This window comes from Zootoca vivipara, chromosome 9 (assembly GCF_963506605.1).
Source record: "Zootoca vivipara chromosome 9, rZooViv1.1, whole genome shotgun sequence".
Taxonomy (NCBI): Eukaryota; Metazoa; Chordata; class Lepidosauria; order Squamata; family Lacertidae; genus Zootoca; species Zootoca vivipara.
In genome coordinates this window covers 62,522,401-62,535,413 of record NC_083284.1, presented here as the reverse complement: position 1 = coordinate 62,535,413, position 13,013 = coordinate 62,522,401, and the positions used below count along the sequence as shown (strand labels likewise).

Genomic DNA, 13,013 nt, shown 5'->3' with positions numbered 1-13,013 from the left:
CCAAAGGCTGTCAGAGTAGACAATACTGGGGTAGATAGACAAATACTCTAACCATTATATGACACCTTCATATTTTTCAAAATACGGTAGCTGTTTTCCTACAGCTAGGCTATATTAAGGTTATTATAGGTATAATAACTATGAAAGCATAAATACAGCAAGCTTAATAAGAATTCATGTCTTAATATGTACCAATAAAAGTCTATGCTTCCTATTCTCCCTTGCTTGGTCTAAGTGGGCTCCCTTTGCGATGTCTAACTATTCACAAAACAGTCTCTGATATTTTCAACAATACATGGGTGCACCAAAGTTCCTCTCATGCCAGCAGATCTGTTTATTTTTATATAAATTCAGCTCAATGAAAACTGACTTTAAAGCTACAACTCTAAACGACTTCTTCACTATTTGGAAGCTTAACATGAATGGCTGCCATATGATTATTTTAATATAAATTTATTAAATTTCTTCTTCGTTGCTGGACAGTTTAACGTAAATGGCTGCCCGAAGATTAGACCAGAAAAGTCCATGCTTGTTTTTATCCTTTGGCCACTCCAAGTACATTCTCTTGGCCATGAGAGCTTTCAGTTTGTGGTACCTGGCAGGAATGATATACGCAGGGATTGGTTCCAGCACAATCAGGATTAAACTGTCAGCATTTTCACTGAATAACTTGTGATGGGCAAAGTAGAGCTCATAATGACACCATTCACTCTGCACAAAGTAAGGAGACAACACAAAGATCGACTTGTAACTTTTCTCAATGCAGTCTATGATATTCTCCACAATGCTCTTGCCTGCAACAAAGTTCCTCTCGTGCTGGCAGATCCGTATGGAGCCATCCTCCTTCTCCAAGTTTGGAATCAATATATTTTTCACCCACTCAGAATCATGCTCGCTATAGGAGATAAAAGCATGGAACTCTACAATGGGGAGTATGTCTTCAGGCTTACTCTTCCGAATCCTGTGTTTTGCTTGAGTCCACTTCCACATCATCTTCAAATACCATGGAACATCAAAACGAATGCAGAGGAAGGAAACAGTGGCTACTAAGACCACAGTAATAATTATAACTATAGTAATCAGAATACTCACATTGCAAACAACTTCAGAGACATGAAAGTCCTTTAAAAGGGTCCCCCTTAAGTAGTCTGGGTACGCACACACATAAGCGTCAGGCCAACCAACCAACTCCATAGATCCTTGCTTTTGAAGATTGATGAACTGTCTTAATTCACAGGTACATGTGAATGGATTGTGTCCTGCTTTTAGCTGTTTGATGCCTTGACATGTCTGGTAGAATTCAGAAGATGGTGAGACAACAGAGTTCATTTCTATATTCAGGAACCTCAGATTTCTAAACTGACCACATCCAGGAAGACTAGCTAGTTTATTGGATGCCAAATTTATTTCTTCTAAAGCCTTCAGCTCTATAATCTCTTTGGAAATGCTTGAAATCTGGTTGTTTTGAAGATCAATCATTTGAATATTGACTGGCAGACATTTAAAGACTGATTCAGACAACTTATTGGATGACAAATCTAATTCAACCAGATTTTTACCCCAGTCACACTTATTCTCATGGTCTTCATATTGCAATAAATTCAGGCTCATGTCCAAATATTTCAAAGACACCATGTGACTGGTCATTAAACTTACTCTGACAAGTTTTTTGAACTGATTACTTTTTAAAATGAGCTTCTCAAGGAACATCAAGTCCTTGCAGTTTTCAAAAACAGCATCTGTAAAACTGTTATTTGAAAAACATAAGTAAGTAAAATGACTGGGGTTTGAAGGGCAAAGCATGTGTATCAAACCTGCATCAGAAATGGTCAAGGCTGTAAGGTTCATCTCCGAAAACAATTTCAACAGATATTTTGCATCAGAACGAAATGTAGTCAATGTAGTCTGCTTAATTGTCAAAGCTTTGAGTGAAGTTTTTGTATACTTAAACTCTATTGAATTTGGAGCTTCCAACTGTGATGCATTGGCTATAACAAAATATTCAATGGTTGATTCCCATACAGTCTGAAGAATTTCAATGAAGTCTTCCCAGTCACATTGTATATTGCTCAGTGATAGGTTTAGTAATGTTGAGTTTTTGTTAAGTTTCAGCAGGAAAGTTCTTAAGTCATTGACTTGTGTTTCTTGGATATTTGACAGCTCTAAACTTTCTGTTACATTGATTTCTAGATCTGGCAATACTTGATAATCATTGTTTGGTGGGAATATAATCTGAAGGCTCCTTGTATTGAACACTGGAAGATTTCCCTGGATATATTCAGAGAGGTCTTCTAGGCCCAAGAACAGAGTTTCCAGTTGTAAATGAGCAAGAACACTAAAATCTGATTTCTGAATTCTTTTAGCACTGAGGCCAAGATATTCCAGCTTCAACATTTTGCTAAATTCTGGGCATGTGGGCATGTCTACATAGTTATTGTAAGAGAGATCTAGATGCCTGAGACTTGGAACAAGATGACAAGAAAGAGTTTGCAAGTTGTTGTAGGATAGGTCTAGATGTTCTAAGTCTTCATTGTACTGGAAGACACTGAAATTAAGCTTTCCAATGAGATTATGAGAAAGAATTAGTACCTGGAGCTTAGAAGAAGAACTAAAATCTGAAATCTGAAGTTCAGAGATACTGTTGTATGACAAATCCAACACTGTCATTTGTGCTGGAAGGTTCTTAGGTACTTTAACTAGAAATCTGTTGGAAAAGTCCATAATCAGTCCTTTCCCTGCAGAACTTTGGATGTTATTCCAGAAGATTATTGCAAGGAGGAAGGCACTAAGGAAATGGTTGGTGACTGAACTTCTTTCATCTACCATGGTGCATGAAGATACTTTAAATGTTTTTACTGGTGACTTTCATCACTTCACATTGACCACAGGCCTGTAGGAGGAGAAATGCAGCAGCATGTTAATGAAATCACATCAAGAAGTTCAAAATGAATTATAGCAGCTATAATTCCTGGATGCCTTGGACTCTTATTTCCTATTTGTTTTAGTTGATGAGAACCATGAAGATGTGTGTGCATGCACACACAAGCACACACGTTCGGAAGAAAAATATTCTGATTACAATGAAGTTTTGATACTTAGGTGTGAAGGGGTGTCTTTTTTATTCCCATAGCATTCTTCAGAAATGCTAGCGAAGAAAACAAATGATCATTAATAAAATCGATGTCATATTTATAACATGAGCTGCAACTTTAAGCTGTAACTCTTAGATTTATATCTTGATAGTAACACAATGCTTTTGTCATAACAAGCAGGGTATGTGTGATGTGGAAGTTTATATTAACTGAGACTTTTGGATCTTGATAAAGCAGGGATTTGTGTATTAGTAGCAGCACTGCCATATTGGCTGACCTGCCATGCATGGTGCCTGGGGTGGAAGGTGTTAGCATATTCAATTCTGTCCACTGCCCAGCTGCATGCGAGACAGGATAATTTTTTACTGTTTTGATGTGTGACTGCTGTAACATTCCCACACACAGGAGACACTGTAACCTGATCCCCTGTCATGTGACGTGGGGCAGTAGAACCTGGGCCCAATGCTTTTGTGTGACAGCAGCAAGTCTAGTTGGGGATCCAATGGACCCCAGTCCCACCCCCTTTTTGCTGGCTACTGCCAGCAGGGATGCAAACAGTGACACTTTCACCCAACCATTTGACATGTGGAAGGAAGGATTGCTCCCTTAAGTAGGGATTTGAACCCAGACCCCTACAGACTTAATGTGACACTCTCACCACTAGGCTACACTTCCTCCTAGGGGCTCAGGACAGTACTGCACATGGTTCCTTCCCCTTGTCCTCACTTTAGCACTTTGTGCTAAAATTGCCTGGCCCAGTAAGTTATATTGTTGTAAAGGAATTGGAACCTATTACTGTTGTTTTTTTTCAGTTCATTAACAATTCAATCCTTTGCATGTTAACTCAGAAATTATATTTATTTTTTGTTTGCAGATGTGTGACTAAATGGATGTGCATTGCCTATAGGACTGGGTTAACAGTCCTGGACTACCAGGATACACACTACCCTGGTATGGGTGCATAGAGGATGAGAAAGAGGAGATGGGAAAATTTGACTGAGATAGAGCATGAGACGTAATATCATTGTCATGGGCACAAGATTGGTGCATTGCAGGGGGTTGGACTAGATGACCTTTGTGGTCCCTTCCAACTCAACAGTTCTATGATTCTGTGACTCCTTTGAAGCCTTGATGTCCCTCAAGGACATCATTGCCCCTCAAGGACAGCATTGTGCTGGTTTTTTGTATATTTATTTTAGATTTTGTTGTGATATATGTGGAAATTGTTCAGTTTGGTTTTGTATTTTTTAATGTTTTATTTATTGTTTATGACTACTTTTGAGTACACTACTGTTATGACTACTGTTGTAGTTATGTATTTTTTTAATGTTGTAAGCCGCCTTGAGCATGGTTTGAACTGTGAATAGGTGGAGTACAAATAAAATTATTTATGTATTGAAAACAAGCAGACATACTTTTGAGTGCACGTGTACCGGGCTGCACTGTTCAAGAAACTTGACATGTTCAAGTTATGATTCAGGTTTTGACATCTGACAAGTTATGATGAGGGAACTTGACGTTTTCGTCAGTTCTAGCAACAGAAACAAAAGCTGAATGAGCTCCTCTCTTCCGGGGTGGTGGGGAAAAGGGAAGTGAAACTAAGGCAGCAATCCATACTCACCCACTTTGGAGTACAGTAAGTCCCATTGAGTTCGAGGAGGCTTGCATCGGAGATGGGCGTTGCACAGGATCGCAGGGCACTCAAGAAGGGAAGGCGCGTGAAAACCAGCACCACCCTCCACTACGGTGGTCTCTTGCTCTCACTGCCTGCTTTGTTCACCGTGGGAAAAAGTCGAGACGGAGTTCACTTCTGGCCGCCGGAGCGCACGGGTGCCTAATGTCAGCTACCGCGGCTCGCCTGCTGCTGCTGTGAGGTCTGCCTGCTTCTGATTTGTTGGGGAGGGAGCCAGAAAAAGAGCCCCGCCCACTCTGCACTTGTCCGACCCCATTGCCTTCTCCCACCGCCACCCCCGCTTTCCGTCAGAGAAGGGATGAAGGAGGCGCAGAGCAGCGCGCAAGCTCAGTGACTGGGGGCCTGGGGAGGTTTTGAAGAAGACGTTGGATGGCCATCTGTCGTAGAGAATTTAGCTAAGATTCCAGCACTGCAGGACTAAATGACCCTAGTCCTTTCCAACTCAACAATTCTGTGATTCAACAATAACACTTGCCTAGAAAGTAATAAAATATTAATTTGTTTGTTTTCCAGCTTCTGCCTATTAAAAAACAATACAACTGCTACTGCTTACTGAGTTGGTCGTCACTTCCCCATATTCATTTTTTCTCCGCTCTGATAGAATATACCATCCAGGAGTTCCCCTTGTCCCCTGCCCCTGTTAAGGAAAATACAGTGTTGCCTGTTCAAATGGCATTCCCGATTTCAATTCATAGCAGTTCTTTTTAAATACCCTTTTGTTTATTTTGAAATACGTTACTTACTGAGAAGGCTGTGTTCATTCTTGCTTTTGAGAAACATCCAAAGCTCAAGAGCCCTGAAGAGGAACATCAGCAGGAATCAGTCTGGCTCCGAGAATGATCTACCCCTTCCTTGTTGTTTGAGGTGCTTCCATGAGAGATAACCCCATCCCCACAGATGTTGCAGGTGGCAGTGATAGTAAGAGTGATGGAGACTGGATAAGAGTTGGAGAGATTGTACCTTTGCCAACCTGATGCCCTTTAGATGTTGGACTGCATCTCCTGTGGAGTGCCTGGAGTGCCTTTTACCAGTTTTGGCAGATAAAAAAAGCTACAGCCATTTCTGGATTTGTATAGCTTGTTCGCAGTACTGGTAACTTCAAGGCTGGATTACCACCATGCCCTCAATGTACCTTTGAGGTTGGTCTGGAGGCTGCAGCTAGAGCAGCACTGGTGGCTAGGTTGCTTGGGGGAGTAAACCACCTCTAGCATGCAACATCTTGTTTGATGGATTTGCACTAGCTGCCAATTTGCTGCTGTGTTAAGGTTTTGGTACTGTTATAAATCATCCCAATCTCACCGCAGTGTGAGATTCCAGGGATCCAGGTGTTTTGTGTTTCCTTCAAAAATGAGGCACAATGGAGACTGGGGTGTCTTTATGATACATGGGATATTTATACATCTATATAACCTGACCCTGTGATGGACGGGTTCAAAGCATTACACTCCAAGAGGGTCTTGTTTCTCCCATTGCTGCAGTCTTTGATTAAAAAAGAAATCAAAGGTGGCTCTTTGTCCCTCTGCTTAGCTTGCTGTGTTTAACAGACAGACACTTTTTCTCTCTAGCTCACAACCCAGAAAACTGAAATCCTAAAAATTCCATTTTGCTTTTTCTCTGATATCTCTCAGTGGAAGGAGGGGCTCACACCCATCTGCTGTCCAGTATATAGTATTCACTTTGTTAATCGCTCGTTACCTTCATTTTGTTCTTCTTGATGGCTCTTCTCCCAGGCAATTTCATGGGCATGGAAAAACTGGTTTGATCTGTATTTTGACACTGCTAAATTCAGCCTCTACCAGCTCATCTTAATAAAGCATTACTTAAACTCCAACACTCACTAGACCCTGGAATTTAGGGGATTCAAGCACTCACAAACACATAACACTAACATGCATGACCCTATACAGTTTGGGACTAAGTTACTTGAGATACTGCCCTTATAGACCCAGCAGATCACTGTTTTTCAGGAGAATTTCTAAAATATGAGAGGTCCTCTCGATAGCAACTCAGAACAGGGTTTTCAGCATGGCTGCCCATTTTGTAGAACAGCATTCCATCTGAGATATGACAGCCCCTCACTAGCAGTACTTTCTGAAAATGATAGAAGACATTCCATCATTTCAACAAGCTTTTTCAGTTATCTGCCTTGGCTGTTCATTCTGTATTGTTTTTAAATCTATCCTTAGTTGCTGTTATTTTCCAAACTATTTTAGCTGTTTTGTGGTATGTTTGTAAATCACATTAAGACACACATGTAAAAGGAAATTTATAAATTAATAGATGGTGATAACAATAATGATGATAATAATAATAATATTATTATTAATAATAATATATCATTTATACCCCGCCCATCTGGCCAGGTCTCCCCCGCCACTCTGGGCAGCTTCCAACACATATCAAAATACATTAAAATATCACAGACTAAACACTTCCCTAAACAGGGCTGCCTTTAGGTATTTTCTAAATGTCAGGTAGTTGTTTATCTCTCTGACCTCTGATGGGAGGGCGTTCCACAGGGCAGGTGCCACTACCGAGAAGGCCCTCTGCCTGGTTCCCTGTAGCTTTGCTTCTCGCAGTGAGGAAACTGCCAAAAGGCCCTCTGTGCTGGATCTCAGTGTCCGGGCTGAACGATGGGGGTGGAGACGCTCCTTCAGGTATACAGGACCGAGGCCGTTTAGAGCTTTAAAGGTCAGCACCAACACTTTGAATTGTGCTCGGAAACGTACTGGGAGCCAATGTAGATCTCTCAGGACCAGTGTTATGTGGTCCTGACGGCCGCTCCCAGTCTGGCTGCCGCATTCTGGATTAATTGCAGTTTCCGGGTCACCTTCAAAGTATCCCCACGTAAAGCGCATTGCAGTAGTCCAAGCGGGAGATAACCAGAGCATGCACTACTCTGGTGAGACAGTTTGCGGTCAGGTAGGGTCTCAGCCTGTGCACCAGATGGAGCTGGTAGACAGCCACCCTGGACACAGAATTAATCTGCACCTCCATGGACAGCTGTGAGTCCAAAATGGCCCCCAGGCTGCGCACCTGGTCCCTCAGGGGCACAGTTATCCCATTCAGGACCAGGGAGGCCCCCACACCCACCCGCCCCCTGTCCCCCCAAAACAGTACTTCAGTCTTGTCAGGATTCAACCTCAATCTGTTAACCGCCATCCATCCTCCAACTGCCTCCAGGCACTCACACGATGATGAAGATATCACCCATCACTTTTTCTTTATTTGCTGGTTAGGCACTATTTTCTTCAAATGTACAGAAATATAACAATATAACATCTTACTTGGTTGGAATTAGTCTACAATTAACAGTAGACAGTAAAATGCGCTGAAATGTTTTACATCTCTTTATTGAAAAAATGCCAATTTGGAATTATAAGTTAAAAAAAATCAAGGGAAAAGAGAGGAAAGCATGGGTGCTAACATGTTTGATAAAGAATGGGTATGGAAACATGATTATGATATTATTTACATAAAAAATACAAAAGTCGCCAGTATGACGCCCATGGGTACAATGATGTCTTCTCCTGGTGTCCACAAAGCCTTTAAGCACACAGACACCACAGTGCCCCCTTGAGCATAAGGTGGTGAGGGTGGTTACCTTTTCCTCCCTTGAAAATTAATTAGAGCTAAAGGAAGAAGTTGAAAGAGTGACACTCCAAGTGTTTTCCAGCTGGGTTAGGTTCTGTAGGATGAGCCAAGTTCCTATTTGTTTCTTAGGTCACTTGGTTTTGCTGGGCTGACAGAGTCATAGTAGTATTTCACCATTACAGCAGCATTCCTGCAGTGCAAGAGAGATCAAGCTGGGAGCTCCTTGTGCCTATGAGCTGCCCTGGTGGTGCCAATAGTAGGCCATCTGGGTGTTTGGGCCTTAGACCTTAGTCCAATACCTGTGATATCCTGAACTATCACTGTTTATAATCAGGAAAAGTGCTGTATTTTGTAACAAACATAAACTGGATTTTTTCTTCCCTAAGACCCAAAGGTGGTGCTATTTGCTTAATTATAGGACAAGGTGGAAGTTAGTTATATTAAATTAGTATTAACAATATTAACTGTGGAGCACTTGAAGATTATCCATGGAAGATTTCAGGAGTGAATAATAAATAAATAATAAAAAGTCTTCTTATGGCCCCTGTTAAACCTGAACAGTAGTACTGCAATGTTTCTGATGCTGGCTGGAGTCCTGAACAGGACCATCATATCCAGCAGTTCACTGCAACATTTTGGGGTATTCCCCCACTTCTCCCAAAACTAAATAGAGTGGTCCTGTGCTTATCAGTAGGAATGTGAAATGGGGCCACCACAGACAATTAAGGGCTTCTTATTGCATTAGTGATTCCCCAGCTTTGGAGAAAGAAAATATTAGACTGTGAATTAAAAAACAAACAAACAAAAAAGAATGAGTATGGTCCTGGGGAAGAGACACAGAAGCTGAGCATCAGTTAAAAAGGAAAGCGGGGGCAGGGAAGAGGAAGAGGAAGAGGAATGGCCTGGCTCAGACCCTGATAGCTAACCTTGTAGTATTTTGGAGGGAGCTGGAGAATTTAAGCTGAGGCAGGAGTCACAAAGCATTTTACAACTATAATACATTTGGATTTCTGAGTTACAGTGGTACCTAGGGTTACAGACACTTCAGGTTACAGATGCTTCAGGTTACAGACTCCGCTAACCCATAAATAGTACTGGGTTAAGAACTTTGCTTCAGGATGAGAATAGAAATTGCGCGGCGGCAGCGGAAGGCCCCATTAGCTAAAGTGTTACCTCAAGTTAAGAACATTCAGGTTAAGAAAGGACCTCCGGAACGAATTAAGTTCTTAACCCGAGGTACCACTGTAGTTCCATGGACATCATCCCTTTGGGTCACTTATTTCTCCTGTCCCCTGACATCCCCCACTCAAGATACGAAGGCAGGAAGCACCACCCATCTTTCACTTTTCTAAGTGATCTGGGTAAAAGTCAGATTAAGCACAAAGCCACATAGAAGAGAAAGTAGTAAAAAGCTTCTGTCATCAATTTTCCTCCTTCAACGCAATGTACTTTTCAAGGGAGTAAATGTGCATCTCCCACCTCTAAAACCCTGTTTCTAAACATTTAAGTGTACCAAGAAATCAAAGTCATCAGTTATACAGAACCAGGCAGGGCAGGGATGGAGAGTCACTGTGCAATCCTTATACTCAGCTAGGGCCGGTCCACCCATGAGGCAAGGAGAGGCCACCACCTCAGGCAACAGGATCCACAGAGACAGCAGATCCCGATGCAGATCTATCTTTATTCCCCCCTCATTCCTGATGTAGATCTTCCCTCACCCCTTCTTCCCTGGAGAAGAGGGGGATGCCATTTGGGGGTCTGCTACAGGTGCCGAAATATCTCTGGCCAGCACTCCACTCCGTGCCAAGTCCCATGAGGTATGCAGATACAGGTGAAACTTGGAAAATTAGAATATCGTTGAAAAGTGCATTTATTTCAGTAACACAACGTAAAAGGTGAAACCAATATGAGATGGATGCATGACATGCCAAGCAAGATATGTCAAGCCTTTATTTGTTGTAACTGAAATTATTTGTTGTTAGGCGGGTCAATTATAAATGGAATGTAATTAATGAAATGTAACAGTGATGTTTATTTTTGTATTATTTTTATTACTGTGGAATTTCCAAAAGAAAGCATCTGTAAAAATTAAAAGAAAAATAAAAAATAATAAGTTGCATTACTGAAATAAATTCACTTTTCGACGATACTCTAATTTTCTGAGTTTCACCTGTATCGGACTGAAGCCCAAGCCCCTCAAAACTTACGAGGAATTCACTTATTGAAGAAACATTCTTAGGGCAGCGCCATATGAGATGCTGAAAATATACCCCCTCACACCGCCATCCCTGCGCTGTCGCCAAAAGACCATCCAAGGGTCCCTATTTTCCAGGGACAGCCCCGGATTTACAAAAGCCGTCCCAGCAGTCCGTCTTTTTTTCAGGGGGTAGTCAAGGTTATGCAGTACCAGCACCTCTTTTTGTTGTTGTTAAAAAGTGTGGCACTTACTGTAACAACTGATGGGTGCTGGCACCTATTTGTCTAGAAAAAAAGCTCTGTGTCCCAGTTTCTGTTTTGATCCTGGAATGTCCCGCTTTTCCTTAATAAGACATCCCTATTTTCATTGGAAATTTTAAAAGATGATGCTGTTAAGGTGCTACACCCAATATGCCAGCAAGTTTGGAAAACTCAGCAATGGCCAGAGGATTGGAGAAGATCAGTCTACATCCCAATTCCAAAGAAGGGCAGCGCCAAAGAATGCTCCAACTACCGCACAATTGCGCTCATTTCACACGCTAGCAAGGTTATGCTTAAAATTCTACAAGGCAGGCTTAGGCAGTATGTGGATCGAGAACTCCCAGAAGTGCAAGCTGGATTTCGAAAGGGCAGAGGAACCAGAGACCAAATAGCAAACATGTGCTGGATTATGGAGAAAGCTAGAGAGTTCCAGAAAAACGTCTACTTCTGCTTCATTGACTATGCAAAAGCCTTTGAATGTGTCGACCACAGCAAACTATGGCAAGTTCTTAAAGAAATGGGAGTGCCTGATCACCTCATCTGTCTCCTGAGAAATCTCTATGTGGGACAAGAAGCTACAGTTAGAACTGGATATGGAACACTGATTGGTTCAAAATTGGGAAAGGAGTACGACAAGGTTGTATATTGTCTCCCTGCTTATTTAACTTATATGCAGAATTCATCATGCGAAAGGCTGGACTAGATGAATCCCAAGCCGGAATTAAGATTGCCGGAAGAAATATCAACAACCTCAGATATGCAGATGACACAACCTTGATGGCAGAAAGCGAGGAGGAATTAAAGAACCTTTTAATGAGGGTGAAAGAGGAGAGCGCAAAATATGGTCTGAAGCTCAACATCAAAAAAACCAAGATCATGGCCACTGGTCCCATCACCTCCTGGCAAATAGAAGGGGAAGAAATGGAGGCAGTGAGAGATTTTACTTTCTTGGGCTCCTTGATCACTGCAGATGGTGACAGCAGTCACGAAATTAAAAGACGCCTGCTTCTTGGGAGAAAAGCAATGACAAACCTAGACAGCATCTTAAAAAGCAGAGACATCACCTTGCCGACAAAGGTCCGTATAGTTAAAGCTATGGTTTTCCCAGTAGTGATGTATGGAAGTGAGAGCTGGACCATAAAGAAGGCTGATCGCCGAAGAATTGATGCTTTTGAATTATGGTGCTGGAGGAGACTCTTGAGAGTCCCATGGACTGCTAGAAGATCAAACCTATCCATTCTTAAGGAAATCAGCCCTGAGTGCTCCCTGGAAGGACAGATCGTGAAGCTGAGGCTCCAATACTTTGGCCACCTCATGAGAAGAGAAGAATCCTTGGAAAAGACCTTGATGTTGGGAAAGATTGAGGGCACTAGGAGAAGGGGACGACAGAGGACAAGATGGTTGGACAGTGTTCTCGAAGCTACGAACATGAGTTTGACCAAACTGCGGGAGGCAGTGCAAGACAGGAGTGCCTGGCGTGCTATGGTCCATGGGGTCACGAAGAGTCGGACACGACTAAACGACTAAACAACAACAACAATTTTCATTGGAAAAATGTTGGAGGGTATCATAGGATGTCCCTATTTTCATCAGAGAAATGTTTGAAGAGTATGGAATTAAGTGCCCGCGGAGCCAATGAGATAAATAAACTATACAAACTTTAGAGGGCATCTGAAGGCAGCCTTGTATAGGGAAGTTTTTAATAAATAAATAAAAATAAATAAATAATGTTTTGTTATGTTTTTATATCTGTTGGAAGTCGCCCAGACTGGCTGGGGCAACCTGGTCAGATGGGCGGGGTATAAATAATAACGATGATGATGGAATAGGAAGTCCCTGTTTTCATTTGAGAAATGCTGGGCGGACATATGCCAAGAGTTGCCCAGAGCTTCACAGCGAGCCTTGTTGCCGTTTGGACAAGGCAGAGTAGGGAAAGAAGCGAAAAGTTTGGAAACTGCACTGCCCCCAAACTGAGACGCCAGCGGGCAGCTTTCCCTAGCTGCTCCGTTCCTCGCGCCAGAGGGCATAGTCCGTGCTTCCCTTCCCTCTTCGCAGCAGGGCAAATTCCGTAACCCCCTCCGTGTCGCGCCGCCCTGCTCCTCCGGACGAGCCCCAAGCCTGGCGGTGGGAGGACCAGGCCGGCTGGCGCGGAGAAAGCTCTGCCCCCGGCCCGGCCC

At 42.5% G+C, this 13,013-nt stretch overlaps 1 protein-coding gene across 1 annotated transcript; it reads right to left on the bottom strand.

Moving 5' to 3' along the window:
* Positions 1–238: 238 nt before the first annotated feature.
* On the bottom strand, positions 239–4,949 carry LOC118083593 (toll-like receptor 6). Its single transcript, XM_035112133.2, has 2 exons — positions 4,714–4,949; positions 239–2,890 (listed from the first exon to the last, which is right to left on the bottom strand). The coding sequence occupies exon 2, from the start codon at positions 2,824–2,826 to the stop codon at positions 457–459; it is 2,370 nt and encodes a 789-aa protein (XP_034968024.2). The 5' UTR covers positions 2,827–2,890; positions 4,714–4,949; the 3' UTR covers positions 239–456.
* Between the last annotated feature and the right edge of the window lie 8,064 nt (positions 4,950–13,013).

What these genes read in the sequence shown, in the direction of transcription:
- LOC118083593 (XM_035112133.2), bottom strand. Translation starts at nt 2,826, where the DNA reads ATGGTAGATGAAAGAAGTTCAGTCACCAACCATTTCCTTAGTGCCTTC.